General features: G+C 42.4%; 1 protein-coding gene across 4 annotated transcripts in view; it reads left to right on the top strand.

The window, feature by feature from the left end:
* Window positions 1-24,773, top strand: part of SHROOM3 (shroom family member 3) — a 502,164-nt gene that overhangs the window by 402,061 nt on the left and 75,330 nt on the right. For 3 of the 4 annotated variants that reach the window (XM_063919658.1, XM_063919659.1, XM_063919668.1), the window contains one exon: window positions 15,201-18,354. In XM_063919658.1, coding sequence (XP_063775728.1) covers window positions 15,201-18,354 — 3,154 coding nt within the window. Of the gene's footprint in view, window positions 1-14,732; window positions 14,816-15,200; window positions 18,355-24,773 lie in introns of those variants that run through there. The other variant, XM_063919664.1, reaches the window with a different exon arrangement.

Here is a 24,773-nt window from a genome sequence, read left to right as displayed (position 1 = left end):
TTTCACTCCACTTTTATTTTCATTACTAATCCATATTCCTCTCTGTCCTCTCCCTCATCCCTTCTTCTACTGCATCTTACTGTACTTTACCTTGTATTGAGCTACTGAACCTCTTTCTGCCCCTGTAGTGTCTTTAGTCACTCTGTCTGCAGGACAGGCTTGCAGCAGAGCAGTGCCAAGTGCTTGCCCCGCCCCCCTACATGACGTCATGCAGAGTCCAGACTCCAGAGCTTGCTGTTTGAGGAAGTGCTGCACGGACTGCAGCATCACTGGCAGTTGCTGTGCACTGTTTGCAGGGGCCGTTTCCAAGCTCTGCCTGATCGGATCGCGGCCGGAGGCTAGGTGGAGGGGTGAGTCAGCCTGCTAAGGGGACAATGGGACCGGCCAAGCAGGAACTGGGCCGGTGTCCCGGCGTCCCAATCCGCCCCTGCCAACAGCTCACAGAGCACTGGGCATGCCCCCATTGTGATGAAAACAGGGGCGTGACTTGCAATCACAGGCATTCCTGTGAAGCTGCACCCCCTTTTCTGAGACCACGCACGCCTATCGCGGCCGCGCAAAAGTGTCCCTAGTTGGACCTGCACAATGTTAGGAGGTATGGAACAGTGCCCTATTAAAACCTATGTAATGGGAGCCGGGTTTTGCATCCGAGAAAAAATTGGACAAACTCGGACATTATAATGATCAGTATAATGGCGTGCGTCTTTTACACTCCCAATGAATATCTGACCTGGCTTGTCACGGGATTTTTAAACCAGGAAGCGTCTGAATTTTTCAGACCAACTGGAAAGCATTTTTTAGTGTAACTGTTGCACAGTGTGATAGAAAATAACCCATTGTCACCCAAAAGTCTCATGATTGAAGCAACACTCACCCTATCTAAACCCCAGCATTCCAGAATGCACAAGCAGATCCTGCTAATTAAAATGATATGTGGCATGGCTATTGTCAAAGTCAGAAAAATATCCCTATACACGCTGCCATATTTGCACCTCACGCTGGTCCGCGCTGCGCATGCGTGCGCTTTCCCGTGATAGCGCATACCCGCTGATGCGTGCACCCGCTCGCATCGGTATGCGTATTTACGGTAAGGAGTATGTAGTCGTAGCGTGCGACCCAATCGTTACATATTTCCACAATTAACGTAGTTTATAGATCATGGTCCCTTTGATAGATTCTGAAAGTTTGGTTAATATAGAATGTCCCCGAACGGAGGGATCCCTCTTTGTATTGTAGGAAGGGTCTAACAGGAGTCATACAGTAGTGTTTGGTACCCATCGGAAGAGTATTTAAATAGCAATATTCCGGTGTTGGTTTGGAGCATATTAATCGCTCGTGCGAATAGTTATGGACATAAGGAGTTTATGTCCATTACTATTATTTACTCTTACTCAGGTATGCGGCGGGAAACCCAGTTTCCCACCCACCTGAGCTGTTTGAAATCGTCACAGCCCACCTGTATGAATCAACCTATGACCTCTTGTTATAGTGCGAAGCCGAATTCCTGTGTCCAATGGACGATCAGATTGTAGGGACCATTAGATTGCATTGTGTGTGGGGCATAAATAGGCAGGCCGACCACATCCAGCTCTCACTCTTCAACGGTTCTCATTGCTGAAAATCGGGTGCTGGATGTCCAGGCGCATGCGATCGTTTCCCCTTGTGCGTAAGTTTTTCTCCGTGATCATATTGTCTTACTGTGAGCCATTTCTCTCATCTCTCTCTATCTCTCTCTCTCTCTACTCTTTCTCTCGTATTTTCCCTTGATTAGATTGTATTGTATTGTATTGTATTTATAGTGTAGTTATTTGGTTAGGAAGTCTCTGTTATATTGTAGTGTATCATTTGTACTGTGATTCCTTTTTTACAAGTATATTAGTTATAATACATTTAATAGGCTTTGGACCCTAAACAAGTATCTGTGTATTTTCTCATAGTGTTAAGTGTTCGCAGGGCGTCGGTGACGCTCAAGCAGCTTTGTAGTTAATCAGGTTACACCAGGTTGCACTTACACACTGTCTCTACATAAAGGTATACTGTGTATCTCATTGTTAAAGGTATAGATATCAAGGTATAGCGTTGTGAGCGTCTGCGCCGCTGGCGATCTCCTCGTGGTCTCGAGCGTCCGCTACGCCATAGCGAATCATTACGTTTGCCTGTAGCCAATAGTGTGCCAGTCTGTGATCTCTGGGCCGTGAGCGAACGCGACGCTTGAGCGTCTCGCCTACGACTGAGCGATCGTTACGCAAGTAGCGTACCCTTACGGTACTTCTTACGTAGTCAGCGTATAGTGTTCTTTGACCTCTTAAAGGGTTATTTATACGATAAATAGATACTGCTTTATCAATTGGCGGCTCGTCCTGTCCTTCACATATCTGCACTAGGTAGATCAGCAGACATTATCCCCCAGCAAAGGGTGGGAGGTTGTCTCGCAGTGCTGACGGGATAAGCGTCTGCTTCGCTTAGATAAAGAGTGCTGAAGGAATCCGGGAACCGGAGGTAAGGACAAAAAAACGCTTGTGTCTTTTAAAACTGTTTATTTGTCTTCTGTCTTGCGTACACACGCACGCATACATATATCTGCATTTCTTTTTCATTTTCGTATATCACTATCCTGTTTGCCAATTTTATAGTTGATAGAAAAGTGCTAAAAGAGACTTGCTGTTATTTCATAGTTTAAGAATAGAGGTAATAGTTAAAGTATAGACCAACACAGGTTTGCCTGGGAGATAAGGCAAAGCCAGTGGGGTACGCGGTAGATGATCAGGGATCGTCTACATTGATAAAAGTATATTGTGTTACGGTGGATCTTTGCATTGCGTACACGTGTCTCTAACAAAGACTAGCGTACGCAATCCAAAGGCCGACGCACGCAGCGTACATTACGCAACGGAGCGTCCGGTTACGCCCACATAGCTCAAATCACGAAAAGTTGAATTTTAACGCAAAGACGATGGTTAGCGCTAAGCGGTAAATAGCGCAAAAGGCGATAAATAACGCAAGTCTATTTTTGGAAAATCTGAAATTTAGTTTAACAGATCCTGCTCCTAATTGGTAACACAGCTGGGCTAAAGAAAATTTCTGCGCAGAAATAGAAATAGAAGCAAAAGTGTACATGTGTTGAGTGAGTGTGTTTTTATCACATAAGAGGTTGAACCAAAAAGAAATCGGGTACTCGTAAGGGACATACGTGTAAGTGACATATACGGTGGCTAGGGAGGCATCCTTGGTTAAACATAATATTTGAGCATTAGAGTATAGCGGACCAGTACAAGACCAAGAGGTCAGACCAGGAGGTCGTACAGACAAGACCAGGAGGTCATAAGGAGACAAAGAAGTCCGCTATAAAGGTAAGAGGCACAACCCCGGGGGTTGGTGCAGAACCCATATAGGCCATACAAGCTCTGGCTGAAGGAATTCGCAGCCGAAATTTTCGATTCCATTGATCTCTCAGTACATAACAGGTAGTGCTTATGTACTGAACGATTGTACCGCACGTCATTGTGTGCATTAGTAAACCTGACTAGTATCATTTTGCGTACAAAAGTCATAAACGCTAGTTGTACATTCTGACGTGATTTGTGTAATTTTTTATTTTTGAAGGGAAGTTCGCTGGTCACTCAGGAACTATCTAACAACCACACCTTTAAAGGAAAGAGTAAGTGTCCTGCGGGTAACCCTCACATGTTCCAGTAAACAGAAGGTTTCTGGTAGGGCCCTGTATCGAGTACGCCAGCACCATATCGGTGTGATCAGGTCGTATTGGTCGAGGTGGGCGAGTGAGTGGGGTACTCGGTAAACCGCCACCGCCGGCCTATTTTGAATAATCTGGTTTGCTGTAAGGGTTCGCTGAAGACCGTGATATAAAGATCAAAGGAGTAGTAAGCAACACCTGCAGATTATGGGGGCCAGTTGTTCAGGTAGGGGGCGATCAACCTCGGTTCGGGTTGATTCAGAGAACCGACCAGTCGGGTCGGCAAGGTACATCATGTGTGAGAAATATGGAAGTCACACAGAGGTTTTATGTGATGAATGGGAGAGAATGACTGTACGAGACAGGGAGAAATTCCCAAGAATAGGTAGCTTCAGTCCAGAAGTGTTACAAAATTTAAGGAGGAGGATATGTCTCATAAAATCAACAAAGAGACGAATCCAGCATCATGATTATTTACAGTTATGGCAACAGGAAGGTGAGATACAGAGAGGTTTGGCTCTGGCGGCGGGATCTGGGGCAGTCAGGAAACTGATAGCCACAGCCCCGCCTCCACCATACATTGCAGGAGAGAAGTTGATTGCGGAGAAAAACGCACTGGGGTGTAAAACACAAACTCTTAGCAACCCTGTAAATGTTAATGATGTTAACCAAGTAACCCATGCAATTATTGACCCGTGCAAGTTGTACCCTGTTCTGAACTTTCCTCAGGAGTGTGATCAAGAAGACGATTCGGCAACAATTTCAGCGCTCTCTCTAGCGGCCACCATATCAGAAACCACAGTAGGAACTGCACCACTCACGAGATTAGTGAAGGCCCCTAGCGGAGGGATAGGTGAGGTCGTGTCAACGGGTAAGTACGGCACCATGCATTATACCGAAACAATTTCACCACAAGCTGTAGAATCTACACAGAATGAGGTTGTTAGAGTTAACCCTGTTAGAGTAATAGCAGTTCCCAATGGGAAAACAGATGTATCAGGAGCCACTCCCATAAGGAACATTGCCATGTACACTCCATTTTCCCGAATGGAATTAAGAACCATAGTGTCCGAATTTCCTGACCCCAGGAAAGACTTAGTTGCTAGCCAAAAATACATCAGGGATCTAGGGAACACTGTAGAGCCCAACAACAAAGATTGGCAGATACTGCTAAGAGCTTGTTTACCTTCAAATGTCGACTCAGTTCAATTCTTGGCTGATTGTGGACTAGATAAAGATGTACCGCTTTCAGATGTGTACAACAAAGATAACGTAAAAAGGATAAATTTACAGCTAAAGGAGTATTTCCCAGCCGTTGTTAAATGGAACAAAATATTCTCCATTAGACAAAAAGAGTCCGAAACGGCAGCAGAATATTTTCACCGGGCACTATTAGAAATGGCAAAATACACTGGTATAGAAGACATTAGGACCAACCCAAACCATCAAGAAGTAGCAGTATCTGTACTGATGGATGGTTTAAAGGAAACATTAAAGGCTAGGGTACAGACCACGCAACCATGTTGGCGAGGTCTGTCAGTGTCCACTTTGAGAGAGGCTGCTATTGATCACGACAGAAACATCACCAGGCACCGAGAATCGCAAAGTGATAAGTTAATGTCAGTAAGTATACAGGCGCTGACCACAAAGCAGCCTGCGTATGTACCATCGAATCCTGTAAGTAAGTCCACTGAAATAACTTGTTATTCCTGTAACAGACAGGGACACTATGCACGAGACTGTAGAATAAAGAGTGTACAAAGATCTTTTCAACCCCCTAGACAACGACACAACACAAGACATTGGGAGCAGGGTCCACAGAGGCGGAGTTTTGAGCCACATACAGGGGAAACAAAAAGATACCCCCCGAACAGAGATTGGCATGCCTCTGGTAGTTCCCAGCTAACTCCCTCACAAGTAGTTGCTGCCAGCGGGATTCAGGGAGGTCAGCATACCCAATAGGGGTGTGGCCATACCTGTAATCTGCAGCCAGTTAAATTGATTGCCAGTCTTGGAAGTGAACCAGAGATTGCAATCAATGTAGCTGGTAAAACTTTAAACTTTCTTGTAGACACAGGGGCGGCCAAGTCAGTGATAAATTCGACAGTGGGCATGAGAACCACTGGTAGGACAATTCCAGCCATGGGAGTAACAGGAGTAGTCCAGCACTACCCTGTTAGCAAACCAGCCGAGATTACAATAGGGCCTTTGCATACCAAGCATTCCTTTTTGCTGGCTGCATCGGCACCAACCAATCTCCTGGGAAGAGACTTACTATGTAAAATGGGGTGCGTCATTTATTGTACTTCTGAAGGTGTATTCTTGGACATACCTGAGAATCACGCTCAGGAAGTACGAGACATGTTAGACTCCCCATCAAAATTAATGTCACATCCCATTATGACAAATAGGAATCCATCCCAAGTAGAAGAGATGACTTCCCAGATACCAGAGTCACTTTGGACAAAAGACGGACAGGACACTGGATTAATGGCAAACGTAGCTCCAGTAGTTGTACAAGTAAAAAATGGTAGGATAGCTCCAAAAATCCCACAGTATCCTCTGAAGCCAGAGGTGGAGTTAGGAGTTTTTCCAGTAATAGAGCGCTTGCTACAACAGGGCATTCTGGTAAGAACGTCTAGCACTGCCAATAGTCCCATCTTCCCTGTTAAAAAGAGTGGGGGGAGGGGTTACAGGCTAGTGCAGGATCTAAGGGGGATTAACAAAATAGTTGAGAGTCAGTTCCCCGTAGTGCCAAATCCAGCTGTCATCCTAATGCAAATCCCTCCCACTGCCAAATTTTTCACTGTTATTGACCTCTGCTCCGCTTTCTTTTCGGTACCTCTGCACCCTGACAGCCAATATTTGTTTGCATTCACATACAGAGGAGTCCAATACACGTGGACTCGACTACCCCAAGGTTTCATAGATAGTCCAAGTATATTTTCTCAGGCTTTGCATGATTGTTTACAGTCTTTCCAACCAGAGAGTGGATCAGTATTGATACAGTATGTGGATGATTTACTACTGTGTTCTGATTCATTGGAAGCATCCCTGAAGGATACGAAACAGCTCCTGTTTCATCTTTCAGACACCGGACACAAGGTTTCCAAAGACAAGTTGCAATTATGCCAAACTAAGGTTGTCTTATTGATAGATGGGAAGGACCATACCAGGTCTTATTGACTAGCACCACAGCATTGAAGGTTGCTGAGAGAGAGACTTGGGTCCATTCATCCCACTGCAAGAAGGTTGCTGATCCAGAGAAGTCCCGTGATAAGGAACAGACGGTAGAGGTTGTATCACTGGAGTGTCTGTTCCAGGAGGACTGAGGCGGCACCTGAGCCTTGAAGACCGAAAGCAGTTGTCGATTCCCCAAATCCCTTTTATTGTTTTTCTCCACTTCCCATCCCCTCTCCCTTGAAATTTCTTTTTCCCCTTTCTCATACTTCTCCATTTCCTCCTCAAAGATGGACTTGCCCCAAGAGACTGTGATCCGGATTTTCCTGTTGACCATGATGTTGACCAGAGCAGTCTGTTCCGGCGAGAGTACCATGGAGGTCGAGAGAGGTTCTGGAATGGGTTCCGATTATGATGATGAAGGCGTAGTTTTCCAAGATCAACCTAACCAACAAGCAAAGGCGAGTATCAGAAAACGATCCGATAGAAGAAATTGTGATGGATTGTTAGCTGAAGAAAACTGTATCTGTAGGCTCTGTGACAATTTGGTTGAGGATGGGTGCATAAAGAAATGCCAATCCAGTTTTAATATCCATATGGACCGGCATCCATTGAGTGACTATCACTCCTTAGTGGGTAATGTGTTAAACAAAACAGATTGTTGGGTATGCTCTCAAGTACCTCAGGGTCATAGCAAATCAGGGCTAGTACCATTTCCTTTAACGATAGGGGAGGTACTTGAGTTAAATGGTGGGAGACCGGTGGACAGGAGATTTAACATCTCCAGCCCTCCTAGCTTGAAGCTCCACCAATACCATGTGGATAGGTCCCTCTTATGTTTTAACATCTCCAATCCCCGACAGCCGGGAAATTGGGAAGTGTCATGGAGCAACCTGACCATGACCTTCTCGCATAGAGCAGATAGAATGCCTACAGATACAGAGCTTGTACGCCACATAGCCAGTAGAGGAAAATCTTTCCGGTATAGATACACCTTAGGAAATAGGATTACTAGAGTTAGAGAAGTATCACCAGGATACTGTGCACATATCGTACAACCCGATACGTGTATTAAACAGATGGAAGAATTAGGGTCAGGAGATTTCACCTGGAAGGTATGTAATATGGTAATGTCCTACTCCGTCCCATATGTTCTCCCCGATGATGCTTATTTCATATGCGGGAGAAAGGCGTACAAGTGGCTTGCCCCAAACTCTGAAGGATTGTGTTATATTGGAAAAGTATTGCCTGAAGTGATGACTGTAACTCATGATAAAATGAAAGACATACACCGTGGTGCCCAAGCTCCTTATACTCACACTCATTACGAGCACCGAGTTAAAAGACAACTGTCAGAAAGGTTAGAGCATCCGGCCTCTGATCTGATCCATGAATCCACCGGGATTCAGGTTCTGGTGGCGTTAGATTTCACTCGCACCGCTCGAGGAGTGATGAATTATAGATACATCTCTGCGCTTGCAAATTTGTTAGATAATATCACTGAAATGTATGATGACACGTTTAGATACACTGGAAGAGAACTCCAAGCTTATAAAACAGAACTGGTACAGCATAGAATGGTTCTTAATTACCTCACAGCAGTGACAGGCAGATATTGTGTCACACTGGCAACACAATACGGCGTGAAGTGTTGCACGTACATCACGAATAGCACCGAGGATCCGGTAGAGGTCATAGACCAAAAGATGGATGATATCCTCCAATTAAAGTGGGAATTTCGCCGAAAACACAATCTCACTCTTGCTGCTGTAGGTAATGAGCTGACTGGTTGGGTGTCATGGTTGAACCCGCGAAATTGGTTCTCTGGTTTGGGAGACTGGGCTCAAGGAGTCATAATGGATGTTGGAAAGTTTCTCCTATGTATTTTAGGTGTTGTTATATCTATTGGATTGATATTTAGATGCGGGCAGGCTTTAATGAGGTGCAAACAAAGTACAAGAGTGATGAGTTTGAGGAGTGAGGAAACTGTAATTAACCTGGATTTGATTTATGACCCAATGATAGAAACCAGGATGCGATGAAAATGCGATTATACGGTCCGTTTCTTTCACCTGTTTTTCTGCTTTTCTCCAAGATAACAAGACCCCCTTGGACGAGGAAGTTGACGAGACGCTATACAGACAACAGATGGACCAAAGAAAGAGTTTTGACCACTTGAGAAATGGACACTTGATGAACTTTGCCATGGATCCCCAGTTTCCCTAGTATTTTTAAACTCACGCTAGCCCAACATTTTTTTGTAAATCTGATGGCACTGACAAAGCTTGTTGCTCATGCCTAAGGAGCAAAACAGCGCAAAGAAGACGACTTTCAACTGATACCGAACAAAACTTCGACGACAGATGTACATTTACCTGACATAGAATATCATTGCATTTTCCATAAGTGTTCTTTATCTTCATCTCTACAACCCTCAGGTAATAACACACATAATATAGGGAATACAGGCACAGATATCAGCAATCACATATTCCCCCATTCATGTATCATCAACTAAAATGTGCTCCCCATATTGTTCAAAAGCCGAAAAGAGCTCGGTAAAGTTTGACAGCCCATCCACAGACCTGTACCACGGGATAAGAAGGAATTCAAATGTATACTTCGCAATACCTCGAAGCTTGATTTACAACACGTACGGCACGATGATACATGACCCCCCAAACATGGACTCATACACACATGCTTCTGCTATCTCACTAGGTCATACCCTCTTCACACCTACTCCTCTCTCCTCCCCTACCCAACCATGGAAATGAATTAACCCCTGACATATATTTTTCTCCTTTTGAAATGTTTTAGAAGGTGGCAGTTATTATTGACTGCCAAAGGGTGGACTGTCAAAGTCAGAAAAATATCCCTATACACGCTGCCATATTTGCACCTCACGCTGGTCCGCGCTGCGCATGCGTGCGCTTTCCCGTGATAGCGCATACCCGCTGATGCGTGCACCCGCTCGCATCGGTATGCGTATTTACGGTAAGGAGTATGTAGTCGTAGCGTGCGACCCAATCGTTACATATTTCCACAATTAACGTAGTTTATAGATCATGGTCCCTTTGATAGATTCTGAAAGTTTGGTTAATATAGAATGTCCCCGAACGGAGGGATCCCTCTTTGTATTGTAGGAAGGGTCTAACAGGAGTCATACAGTAGTGTTTGGTACCCATCGGAAGAGTATTTAAATAGCAATATTCCGGTGTTGGTTTGGAGCATATTAATCGCTCGTGCGAATAGTTATGGACATAAGGAGTTTATGTCCATTACTATTATTTACTCTTACTCAGGTATGCGGCGGGAAACCCAGTTTCCCACCCACCTGAGCTGTTTGAAATCGTCACAGCCCACCTGTATGAATCAACCTATGACCTCTTGTTATAGTGCGAAGCCGAATTCCTGTGTCCAATGGACGATCAGATTGTAGGGACCATTAGATTGCATTGTGTGTGGGGCATAAATAGGCAGGCCGACCACATCCAGCTCTCACTCTTCAACGGTTCTCATTGCTGAAAATCGGGTGCTGGATGTCCAGGCGCATGCGATCGTTTCCCCTTGTGCGTAAGTTTTTCTCCGTGATCATATTGTCTTACTGTGAGCCATTTCTCTCATCTCTCTCTATCTCTCTCTCTCTCTACTCTTTCTCTCGTATTTTCCCTTGATTAGATTGTATTGTATTGTATTGTATTTATACTGTAGTTATTTGGTTAGGAAGTCTCTGTTATATTGTAGTGTATCATTTGTACTGTGATTCCTTTTTTACAAGTATATTAGTTATAATACATTTAATAGGCTTTGGACCCTAAACAAGTATCTGTGTATTTTCTCATAGTGTTAAGTGTTCGCAGGGCGTCGGTGACGCTCAAGCAGCTTTGTAGTTAATCAGGTTACACCAGGTTGCACTTACACACTGTCTCTACATAAAGGTATACTGTGTATCTCATTGTTAAAGGTATAGATATCAAGGTATAGCGTTGTGAGCGTCTGCGCCGCTGGCGATCTCCTCGTGGTCTCGAGCGTCCGCTACGCCATAGCGAATCATTACGTTTGCCTGTAGCCAATAGTGTGCCAGTCTGTGATCTCTGGGCCGTGAGCGAACGCGACGCTTGAGCGTCTCGCCTACGACTGAGCGATCGTTACGCAAGTAGCGTACCCTTACGGTACTTCTTACGTAGTCAGCGTATAGTGTTCTTTGACCTCTTAAAGGGTTATTTATACGATAAATAGATACTGCTTTATTACTATATACTGTATTTGCAGTTGTCAGCATACCAAATAATTTTACAGTGTTTGGCTGGAAAACACTGTAGCATAATATGCAGATACAGCCACAATTACGAACAGAATATAGGCATGCCACATATTATTTTAATCAGCATAAACTGCTTGTGCGTCCTATTGTATCGTTTTCTGTCTCAGACGCATTTTCCAGGAGAAAATTAGAAAAAATGGCATATACAGTACGTACACAGACTATTTTGAGAGCTCAAAGTATTTTTGTTTGATTTTAAATGTGCTGTAATTGTGTTCTTGTAATTGGTTTTCAACAGTGACAAATACAACTACTCACCCCAAAAAAGCAGATCTATTTATGTCCGACTTTGTAGAGCTGTTTTGTGTGAGATTTACAAACTCGGAATCCATTACATCGGCCGAGTTGTATGTTTAACGTAGAGAAAACATCTGGATCCTACTTTTTACCAGGCGTTCTTGTTCAGAGTAGAAAGCATCTGACTTTTCATGTACTCGGATACTATTACATTGGCCAAGTTTGCAAATTTCTGACTTTTGAGTCAAAAGCGGACATTTTACAAACTCAGATCAAACTTCCATTACTGATCCCAGCCTTGGTGTTGCAAGAACTAGACGGCAGAGAAACACTGATTTCTCTACACGTTTCAATTGTATAAATATGGAGTAAACACAAATAAAAAAACACATTCTTCAGCTAAAATGCTAAAAAAACATGTTTTAGTTTACTAACTATAGCATTTATTCTTCTCACATCTCAATAATCTTTTCTGTAAGTTTTTAATTTATGATATGTTTTCTATGATTACTGAAGTGGTGTGCCACAGAATTATTTTAATAACATTACCCGAATACGAATGATGCCTGTTTAGCCTGTTGTAATTCACCATGTAAGGTCATATATTCCAATGATAAATACTGTAAACTAAAATGCAATAATAGCGAAAAAGAAAATAGATGAAAATGTAAACATTACTGTATATAAATATTGTACATAAACAGTTTTACAGTATCCTTAATATTTGACACAAAATTGAGAGGTCTGATTCAGAGTCACAGGCATTACCGATATTCACATAATTGAGTGGTTATTTACAACTGTGCACAGGGCTACCGACAGCTCTGTCGAGCCTGGTACTTGGAGGTTTATGTGGCCAACTTGGGAAAGTGTGGCCAGCTCCCCTCCTAAATACTGGAGTAGATCAAAAATATGCTAGGTGCGCACCTTCTCCACACTGAAGGGCGCCAGTGGCTCTTTCCAGTCAGATCTGGAGGTTGGAGGGTAGCCCCCTACACTCCCAGCACATCATGCAGGGATAAGCGGACATGGGCCCCTGCCCGGCCCCTCCGGCATTCACCAGCCTGGGTAAACAGTACCCACTACAGCCCTTCCCCCCCCCCTCTTCCTCGGTTGAGCATGTGTAAACAGTTGTGAAAACCCCTACAACGCATGCATTACCCAGAGGGTATGCACAATGGCACATTTGCAGTCGATTCAGATGATGAGAGTGGTGGCGGAAAAGTGATGGGCGGTGACTGGGAGGTAGCTAGTAGTGCATGCAAAAATGAACCGTTCAGTGGGCGTGTTATGGGAGTGTCATGGGCACATGTATGCAAACGGCTGTGTTCCTAGGCACACCCCCGCAGCCATAGGAGGACATGGTCAGATGGAGAAACTGCACTTGCCACAGTTTTTGATGGTGCCACCAATGGTGGCATATAAGGATGCACCAGTGGGTATTACAGCGTGCATGGGCGATAAAAGAGGGTGTTTCATTCCTTGCACAATCGGCCACATGGATGTACACAAGGGAAAGAGTTTGTAGGCCACTTGCATAAACTCCCAGATGGATGACCACCAATAGGCGCTGTTGCGTGTGCTTTTGCAGGTGACTCAGAATCAGGCCCTAGGTGTGTTTTGTCACAGGTAGCAGCAAATGAATGTATTATTATTATTATTATTATTATTATTATTATTATTATTGATTTATGCAGTGCTGCACTAGGGGGAAAACAGGGTTTACATAGAACAGTTCCATACAGAATAGTCAAAAGAAATACAGACATGAAATGTGTTGGGGGGGGGGGGGGGTAAGGGCTTTACTATTATATCACTTTCCTAATATGTAAGTCCATGTGTATATGAAAAAGAAGAACCATGACACACTATCAAGCCTGATACCACACAGTTGAAGTTTATTTTGTTGAGATACGTTTATATGAAGACATCAGGGAACAACAGGATGGATTAAGAATTTGTCCATGATTCTAACATTCATATGTGTCCAATATTTCCAGATTAATAATACATTTATAAAATATACAGGATGTATATAATTAAAGTTCACCTATTGCAAGCAGTCTACAGCAAAAACTACTTATTGGAATGTTGCTAAATTTTCAGTATGTTTTTATGAGGCCAAGGGAAAGATATTGATGGCAAAAAATGTTGGCGATTTAACATAGTATCTAAGGTTGAAAAATGACAATTTGTCCATCGAGTTCAACCTAATTGTGGTCTTCTATGCAGGATTATTTTGGTCTAAATTTTGTCTGATGCTGATGTCAGCCGTTGTATTTTGTTCCTCTTTGTATAGTACTATAGTGCGTGACTACGCACCATAACCCTGGATATCCTTATCCATTAGGAATTTATCTAACCCATTCTTAAAGGTGTTGACTGAGTCCGCCATTACAACTCCTGAGGCAGGGAATTCCAATCACGTATTGTCCTTACTGTGAAAAAATCTCCTCTCCTCTAACCTAAGCGAGTGTCCACGTGTTCTCTGTGCTGATCTTACCAAAAACAGGTCCCATGCAAGCTCTGTGTATTGTCCCCTTATATATTTGTAGATATCGACCATGTCCCTTCTTAGTCTCCTCTTTTCCAGTGTAAACATGCCTAGCCTTGCAAGCCTCTCCACGTATTCCAGCGTCTCCGTGCCCTTAATTAGTTTGGTTGTCCGCCTCTGAACCTTTTCTAGCTCCAGGATATCCTTTTTGTAGTATGGTGCCCAAAATTGTACACAGTATTCAAGATGTGGCCTCACTAGTGATTTATATAATGGGAGTATAACACTCTCGTCCCTAGCATCAATTCCCCATTTTATTCATGCTAATATCTTATTAGCCTTCTTTGCTGCAATCCATATTTGGGTACTGCTGCTTAGTTTGCTATCTATGTGAACACCTAAGTCCTTTTCCAGTACAGAATCCCCTAATATTACCCCATTTAGTATGTAGGTGTTATTTTTGTTCTTGTTACCACAGTGCATTAACTTACACTTGTCTGTATTGAAGTGCATTCTCCATTTGGCTACCCATGCTTCTAGTTTAACGAAGTCGTTCTGAAGAGACTCATGAAGACGTACTGAAAGCTTGGCGATATTCTGATAAGTAGTTTTTGCAGCTCACTGCTTCGAATAGGTGAACTTTAATTATGGACAGCCTGTGTATATGCTATCAGTCCACCTGTGATTGTGGTGGATATGACTAAAATGTTTTTTTAACTACACGCAGGATTGTAACATATATCCTCAAAAGGCTGAATGTTTTTTATTCTTGCCTTTCTGTCTTGTCTGTTTAGATTTCTCGTAGCAAACAAAATGTCTCTAGCGCTGCTAGTTTCCAGGAAGACTGCCAGGGAAAACGTTCAACTCCATAAAAAGAAAAGAAGTAAAACATACACATACGGTTTATTCTTTACTTTGTTTAAGTCTTTCATGTTCTCACTGCCTTGTTCTAGTTTTATGGTATTTGTGATTAGTTTGAGAAGTGTCAATAAACTGGTTGTTTAGGAAATCTGAAAAGGTTCTATCTACTCTGTTATCTGTGTTATTCCAACAGAACTGAGTGATTAATAGAATGAGCACAGCAGCCACAAGCAATTACTTATAATATGCAGGAATGACAGCTGGCAGTGAACAGAGCATGGCCCCAAATATGGTTCCTCTTCCGTTCCTCCCATAATCTAAACATTTCATCTGCAAGTTTATTTATAAGCTCACTTGAGCGTTTCTTGCAAACAGTAAGATTTTTCCTGTGTTCATTTTTCTTTCAGTTCATCTGCAAGTGATCTCCCCAGCTATGACCATGGGTGTTTAAGACGGAGCCATGACCAGTACAGTTCAAGAGGGAGCATGGAAAGCCTGGACCATACGTCATCTGCATGTAATCCTTGTCACCTTTCACCTGCCAAGTCCACCAACTCCATAGATCAACTTGCTCATCTGCACAACAAGAGAGACTCTGCTTACAGCTCATTCTCTACTAACGCCAGTATACCAGAATACAACCCTACTACATTCTGTAAGGAGAGGTCCTACTCAATGGAAAGCATGTTTTCCCGGAGTAACTTGCAAGAAGGAATAAAACATGCAGATATCAGGTATATCAAGACAGTCTATGATGCTCAGCGTGGTGTCTCAGAAGAGTATGAGGTGAACCTATCAACCGTCAAAAATCATGGTAGACTTTCTGGTGGTAATGTTAGGAACAATAGAGACCCTGTTGGAAGGCTTGATCAGAACAGAGTTTTTTCTGAGAGTGATATAGCTGAAAAGGGCCCACCTATGCCACCTACTAGGAGTGACAGTTATGCAATAACTAGACATCATGACAGACCAAGTTCTTGGTCTAGTTTGGACCAAAAAAGGTCTCTTCGAACACATTCTAAAGGGCCAGGATTGCATCCTACTAGTGCCACTTGTAATACAAATCAACAGTTGAAAGCAGTGTTTGGTGAAGGACAACTGCATACTGTGTTAGAAAAAAGTCCAGAATGTAGCCCACTAATGAAACCTAAGCAAATATATTCACAAGTGCCACAGCCTGGACAGCCAATGCTTCCTACGGGAATCTACCATGTCCCATCTCCAGAACCACATTTTGCTCATGCTCCTGAACCTCTTAAAAATAACAATGGAAGACTTTATCCAGCACTGGCCAAAGAGGGAGCATATTGTCCCACTGTACCCACTGGATGTAAAGGAGATTTATCTTTTCAGGCTAAAAATATTCAGAATATTCACAACGGTTATGTTGTATCATATCCAGTGGACCAGTCCAATAAAGTAGAAGAAAAAAAGGAAGATGGTCCTACACATTTTACTCACTACAAGCTTCACTTCTCTGCTGGTACTGAAATTACCCCTGATTCTTCTATAAACAATGAAAAGGAGACAACTATTTCAAAAGTAAATCACTGCTCAAGTAAAAATGATCATCTACAACCAAAAAATGAATCTAGAATAAAAACACAAAGATTGGTTTCTAGTGATGAACAAGCTAATAGTAAGGTACAGGAGTTCATCAATAATGGAAAAAGTAGGAGTTGGTCCAGGCCTACTTTCCAGAATGAGTGGAGCCCAAACCATATCATGCCACTTTTATCCTCCGTCGCGATAGGCATGGAATCACACAGAACTAGTAACAGCATTGAGACAAACAAACATAAGGATCTGGACTGCCAATATAATTCCATTTCATCACTGAACAATAAAATTGATGACAGACACTCCCCGTTAGCTTCTGACCATAGAATCAAATTGAACAGCCCAAGCTTTACAAAACACAATGAAGACATTGACAGCTCAGTGATGTCTTATCACGTACAATCTGATCAGCCTTCCTCACCTCCACATAAGAACTCTGTTGACTTTTCCAGAAGAAGATTAAGTTCAGGCAGCAACCAAAGTGGCAATAATCTACTACATAGCAGGAAAGATGTCAAACATAGGTCTTCAGTTTTAGAAAAAATCAGCAAGATTGAGAAACGAGAGCAGGAATGTCAGAAGTCCCAAGTCTTAAGTGGAAGCATATATGGCCAAAATTCAGGACAGTGCACAAGAGGAACAAACAACAGAGCATCTGTAAATAGCATTGAAGAATTAAGGAACAAGTTTAATTCACATGATCAAATTCAAGATGTTGAATGCAACCAACATTCAGGTTCCCATGCTACTGAGAAAGTTACTGGTATTAAGCATTTAAAAAGAGAGGACATTCAGAATGCAGCAGTGGATTCTCAAGTAGGCATAGTACAGCAGATTCATGACAAGCAACTTGTTTTGCAAGCCTTGGCAGATGGTGATAAAATAATAGCTGATTCTCAAACAATGCCAAATAAAGAAGACCAATGGCAGAGTGCTGCACAAGACACTCTAGGTTTTAGTAGGGCTTACAGAAACAGTATCAAAGATGCACAATCCAAAGTCCTAGAAGCAACATCTTATAGACGCAAGGATTTGGAATTTAGCCCAACACAATTTAAAACACAAGAGAAGAATGTAAAGAGACCTACTTCAGCTGTTGTCTATGGCAAAACTCCCCCTGTATCCCCTCACGCTCCAAAAGAAAGGCATAGTGTTACTCCCATGGACACCTTTACTAACAACCAAGAGTTTCACAGTCAAGAGGGATCAGGTGTATCATACCAAGTACCTCGAATTGGGGCCAGGAGGCGTTTGACAACGGAGCAGAAAAAGCGATCATATTCAGAGCCAGAAAAGATGAATGAGGTGGGTGCATCAGACAATGAACCATCCTCTACAAGGATTCAAAAGAAGGTGCAAAACATGAGCTTCTTGGAACAAACGGTGGCAGACAGGCGTAGAATGTTTGAGAGAGATGGCAAAGCTTGTTCAACTGTTAATCTGTCAAAACCAGAGCTTAAGCAGCTGCAGCAAAATGCCCTTGCGGACTACATAGAGCGCAAAACAGGTCGGAGGCCTTCCCCCCAGGAAACTGGCTTGTTAAAAGAAAGATCGCAGAGCACCTACTTCTCAGGGAGCTTGATGGACAGTCAGAGCATCTCCTCTACCTCTAGCATGAATTCCCTACAGGAGCACAACATGTCATTCCCTAGTAGGGACCCAAGAGAGAAACTATTTAAAACTAGATGTGTTTCCTCCACACTTCCACCTGGTCTCACAGGCTTGTTTGACTTAGCCAGCTTAGATAAGAAAAATGAACATCAAGAAAACCGGGGCCGCAGCAGTTCTTTTGTCCAGCAACGTCTTAGACTAGACTGTAGATCAAAAACAGAATGCAAAAGTTCCCCAGCGCGCCAACAGAAAGAAACAACTGCTGCTAAATCAACAGAATTGCTAGAGGTCTCGGCATCATCACCTAGAGATTTGCCTGAAACCTTTCAGCAGCCTGTTTCCCTGCACGTAAGATCAAGGTCCTCTCCTGCTGGGGAAAAGAGAAGCCAGGTAGGTGGAAATGAATAGTACAAGTAAAGAATGGTATGTTCTGTTGCTTTAGATATCTGTTTCTATAAGATTTCAGTCTATATTGTGTTTTTGTGTTGGAGAAAATGTACTTTACAACAGTATGATAAATATATACCCTACCCCAAAAAAACTATATTTCATTTTTAATTGAGTTTATGAGCAGTGTAAGCCCCTCGTCTATACTAACTAGCATCATGTAAATGTAAATATTTTATTAACAATCCACTCGACACCAACAAAAACATATAGTGTATGAAAGGACAATTTATTGCAGTCAGGAATACAGTATATCTCTCAAATGAATTAACTATTTTTAAGCCTATGATAATATTAGTTAATATCAGTTAATCTGTATTGTAGTTTAAGGTGAATATATATATATATATATATATATATACATATATGTATATATATATATATATACATAGCAAACCAAGTGTCCGGCACTCCGTGTAAAGCAATAACAATGCCTTGGTGCCCTCTGTTTAAACCATGAATACAGTCAGGGAGGGGGAAGGGGGGGCAGCGGCACTCACAGGTCTTCAGTTGCACACTTTAAAGATTCAACACTCAGTCCACATCAATTAGGGACAGTTCAATGCAGTGCAGTATATCAACCTGATATACTGCACTGCATTGGATCGTCCCTCTAATTGATGTGGACTGCATGTTGAATCTTAGATTTTAGTGTGTACTCTATGTAAGACATTACGTTATTAGATAGATAGATAGATAGATAGATAGATAGATAGATAGATAGATAGATAGATAGATAGAATGGTCTTTCTGCATTGTTTATTACAGCTTTAAAAAAAAAATTTTTATATACATTAGGCGCACATTAGACTGATCTTCAGGCGAGTGCTTCACCAGTCTGTGTACTGTATACATATTATTATTTTCTTTGAGCATATTACATCCCCTGTATTTTTTTATATGCTTGTACATCACTGCATATACAGTATATTTGGTGGAGCCTGTGTAACTTACATGTCAATAATCTTCATGCTGTATGTAAGCATAACTAGTTAGCACCAATAACAAAAATTGTATTACAGCACAATATGGATCATTTAGAATTTGTATAGTAGCTGAGAAACTCCAGAAGCTGATCCTGAAATACCTCATAATATGAAGCTACTGGAAGCTACTGTATTGCTGTATCTTATAACCCTCCAAAGATCACAATGTTTCCACCCTGTGGTCTGGAAACCACATTATACAGTGTATTTGAATGAATACACACATAAATATATCACAGGTAGATAAATCATGTATTTACTTTTTTGCTTGAAAACCATCAGCATGGAGTGTCTAACAGCTGGCAGTAATAACAGAACACTAGCAGCAGAAAAACACAAAGTTAGGAGCACATACAGTAGGTGAGTCGTTCAGAGATTCTTATGCACTTATATCAGTAACAACACATTCTCAATCATAATTAGAATGTTTGGTGTCTGGAGTCTTCCTTGTCACATAATATTCTCTACAGCTACTTCTCCCTCTCACATTGTCAATGGAGGAAGGTTTCAGCAATCTGCTTTTTGACCTGAGAGGCAAAACGAGCTCCCCCTTCACCCAGCCCCGTGTTGTTTCTCTGGAGACTCGGTAGCTGAATAGATGGCATTCTGGAGGACAGAATTCATCACTTAAAAGTCTCTTTTACTAGTTATGCCCATCCTCAATATACAGGTCTCCCTTTATTCATTAAGTGCCTTCAACTCATTTATATTCCATTTACTTGGTCTGACACATAAATGTTGGTTTGTGTGTTACAGCATCACTGCTCTGTACTCACAATACAGCAAATTATTATTAACATTTACATTACATTTTACCTATGCAAAATGCTTTTTTTTAATTCTGCAAATTTAGAATGTCATTTTGGGTAAGTGTCAAGAGTCTGTCACCTAATCAAAAAATGGCCGTGGTGCCTATTCATTATCACAGCTCCTAGTGATTTTATAGAAAAAAATGTCATTCTCATGCAGAGTGGCCAGCTCACAGTATGAGATGATGGGTATATTGTTAGGGATGTGATACAATTACAAGTTACTGTTATCATTCAGGGTGCTGGGGGAAACCAAATGCCTTTTTTTCTTGCATGTGATACAATTTACCAGTGTTCGGGATGTCGGCGGTCACATGACCAAAACAAGTAGAATGCCGACAGGGTAATTATTTTACACCTCCCCTGTTCCCTAACCTGCCTGGGGTGGAGACTAGGGCTAAGATACGGGAGGTGGCAGCTAGGGCTAAGACACCAGGGGTAACGGCTAGAGCTAACCCCCCCCCCCCCCAAATACCTAACCCCCACACACTTCAGACCCTAACCATAACTGTCACCCCAATACTTACCTTCGGGATGCCGGCGGTTGGTGTTCTGACGTCGGGTTTTCAAGTGGTGTCGGGATTCTGGCATCAGTCACATGACTGCTAGCATCCCGACTTCCAGGATGCTTACCGCATCCCATTATAAGGATATAAGCATTTGCCCATTTTAATTTTGAGCTTGCAGTTTCTATTCTCTTGCCATCTGTGTCAAATACCTATTGAACCTGTATCTTCTCTCCGCTTTGCATATGTAAGTATTAGACAGGAAATATCAAGAAAAGTTAGTAAATAGGTGGAATCGCCTTCCAACAGAAGTGATAGAGGCATGTATGGTAGTTAATTATGGGGGTCATTCCGACCCGATCGCTCGCTGCAGTTTGTCGCAGCGCAGTGATCGGTTCGGAACTGCGCATGCGCTGGCGCCGCAGTGCGCCGGCGCATGGCAGCTTTCGTTACCTAGCAATCGCCTCTGAGACAGAGACGGTCAGCAGGCGGGAGGGGGCTGTTTAGGGGGAGCGGTCCGGCCAATGCAGGCGTGGCCGGACCGTTGGAGGGGCGGGCTGCAGCGGCTGCTGCGGCCAGCAGGAGCGACGAGCAACTCCCGGCCAGCCGCAGGAGCTGCGCTGGCCGGGAGTTACTACTCAAATACAAAGGCATCGCCTCTGTGCGATGCTTTTGTATTTGTGCGGGGGGGGGGGGCGGCACTGACATGCGGGGCGGACTAGCCCTGTGCTGGGCGTCCCCCCGCATGTCTGAGTTAACGATCGTAGCTGTGCTAAACTTAGCACAGCTACGATCAACTCGGAATGACCCCCTATATCTGCTGAGGTGAGACAAGACTCCATCCTTAATCTAAAAAAAAAAAAACATTTATTTTTTTCTTGTTTGTGCTTCAGCTTGCACTTACTATGTGACATCAAAGTGAGCACGGTTTAAAAAAAAGTGCTGCAATACAGTTTATTTAGATACTAGCGTTTGCCTATGGCTTCGCTCATGTAGATGTCTGTTATTGTTCAGCTAAACTAATTTTACAAAGACAGTAGTGCCAATCCGTTTCATAACCAGAGACTCTATGATATATATCAACTCACATCATGGGGTAATTTACTAAGATGGGAGTTCTATTTAAGATGGGATGTTGCCCATAGCAACCAATCAGATTCCAGGTATTATCTTCTAGAAGGAGCTAGATAAATGAGAAGTAAAATCTGATTGATTGGTTGCTATGTGCAACATCCTATCTTAAACAGAACTCCATGTGTAACCATAGCGTGTAGTATTTGTCTTGGTGCACCATCTACTGGATTGATGTGTAAACTGAAACTTTATTGGCCAAGATAACCTGCCTGATTAGTGATTGATATATTGTTGGATATTCATGCGAAATAGATCTTGTATATCTATATACACGATTGAGTCATATTATTATCATCACCAGCTAATAGCCAGAATAACTGTCATGTGTAGCACAGACAGCAGCTAGACGGGCTGGGAGTGACTCAGTAAGGTGCTGGTAGGTTTGCACAGGCACATTTTGATTGTGAGCTGCTCCACTATAGCGTGTCGGTCAGCCCTCATGCACCTTCGTAGCCAACGTTCACCTCTCACATCAGTGGTACATGGTGCTCCGCAGTTTCCACATCAGTTATTCAAAATGGTTCCATTGTCCAGTCACGATATACCTTCACCACAGCAGCACGCGATCAGTTCACAAACTGCGCTGTGTCAGAAATACTGCCACCCTTGACCCAAAAGCCGATAATCTTCCCTTTTTGCGACTCTGATAAATTGCTCCTTTTACCCATGACATCAATGAGTGATATGTGTGCAGACTGCCTATCGCACACCTTATATACCCACCAAGCCAGCGCATGACACGTGACATTGGCTACACACTGCCGACGTCAAAGGTAGGAGGTGGTCATAATAATGTGACTCAACAGTGTATATATGCATACATATATAACTCCATTGCATTCAGGGTGTGCAATATATGTATGTGTGTGTGTGTGTGTATATATATATATATATATATATATATATATATACTGTATGTGTGTATATATATATATATATATATATATATATATATATAAAACACTCACTTCTCCAGCGATGCAGAAAAAGTAGACAAGCCAGCACTCACGTGTAGACGAAAGAAAAGCAGGATTTATTCCTTAACTAAACGGCATGGTGAAGTACAGCAAATACAGCAAACACAGCCCAACAGCTGTTTCAACCGACTGGTCTTCCTCAGGGGAAGACCAGTCTGTTGAAACAGCTGTCGGGCTGTGTTTGCTGTTTTTGCTGTACTTCACCATGCCGTTTGGTTAAGGAATAAATCCTGCTTTTCTTTCATCTACACGTGAGTGCTGGCTTGTCTACTTTTTCTGCATCGCTGGAGAAGTGAGTGTTTTATATTTATTGCTGCCTTGCACCACCATTTTTTGCTTTATATACATAGGCTTTGAGTGCTGTCGTGATTTCATATATATATATATATATATATATACACACACACATAGTTCGACTGACCAGCACTCCAATACAGATGCTTGCTGCGCCCGGTGCCCTCCTTAAATCTCCTCGGTAATCTGCATACACACTATGGGGGTAATTCTGAGTTGATCGCAGCAGCAAGTTTGTTAGCAATTGGGCAAAACCATGTGCACTGCAGGGGAGGCAGATATAACATGTGCAGAGAGAGTTAGATTTGGGTGGGTTATTTCGTTTCTGTGCAGGGTACATACTGGCTGCTTTATTTTTACACTGCAGTTTAGATTTCAGTTTGAATACACCCCACCCAAATCTAACTCTCTCTGCACATGTTATATCTGTCCCCCGTGCAGTGCACATGGTTTTGCCCAACTGCTAACAAATTTGTTGCTGCGATCAACTCAGAATAAGGCCCTATATCACGGCGGCGCTGAAGGGCTAAATAAACTTCACTTCACATGGAGCAGTGCTTTCCAACATTCTTTACCCTTGATGAAAAAGTAAAGAACTTTGAAACGTTGGAAAGCCCTGCTCCATGTGAAGTTTATTTATCCCTAGAGTGCCGCCGTGATATGGTGTGTGTGTGTGTACATATATATATATATATATATATATATATATATATTTATTTATAACATACAGTCATTTTGGACTTCAGGAGCCTCCCTGATGTCACATTGAGATCATACATATCTCAGTTTTTTCTACTTCATGAAAACACGATCCACATTAATCCAGTATTTTTGGAGTGATGCCGGAACGAACAGACAAACAAAAACAAAATTCTGAAAACTTGTTACTCGCCTCCATAGTTCACAAACAGGCCCTAGAAGTATATTTATAAAAAAAATATCTGTGTACAGACACAGCCCTTACAGTTTCATTATATGTATAGTTTACAGTGTTGCCTACTCTTAAAATTGTTGGTATACCCCCCCCCCCCCCCCACATGGAGCATCTGCTGATATGTAGTAGCTGGCAGCTGCCCATTGATATCGGTGATTGACAGTGAGAGTGACACTGGTCTATGATGTCAAACAACCTCATCATTTTGAGTTAGTATCGGGGGGGCTTGGGTGCTAACAATTCTCACAGCACCCTTATTACAAAATATAATTTTTGGAGCTTAGTTACACTTTAAATATTACTATTCCTTATGTAATTTTTCCCTGATAGTGATAATACTACTAATAATGTGGCAATATACCTGTGAAATTGATTTTTCTTTACAGATATTTATGCATATTTGTGAAATGAAACTTTCCCTAACCATGCTGAGAGGTCCTGAATTGGCAGAGTACTGTGTGTTTAGCTTTGCACAAACATCTATGGGGTTTAAACACTGTTGATTACGCACTCAGTTTGAGCTGGAGCTTAGGAAGTATGTGGGAATGCAGCTCAACATGTGGGATTAGAATGTCCATAGTCACTTAATTGCGTAGAATTCACGGGTAGTAGATAAAAATGTCTTTTAAGTAGGTAAGAGCAAAACTGTTCCCAAGCCCAGTGACTTTAAATAAAAAAACTTGCTGTCCATGGGCCCCATTTATCAACGACGAACAAACACC

Source organism: Pseudophryne corroboree, chromosome 1, assembly GCF_028390025.1.
Source record: "Pseudophryne corroboree isolate aPseCor3 chromosome 1, aPseCor3.hap2, whole genome shotgun sequence".
Classification (NCBI taxonomy): Eukaryota; Metazoa; Chordata; class Amphibia; order Anura; family Myobatrachidae; genus Pseudophryne; species Pseudophryne corroboree.
The sequence above is the reverse complement of the archived record's forward strand: the minus strand, read 5'-3'. Positions and strand labels throughout refer to the sequence as shown.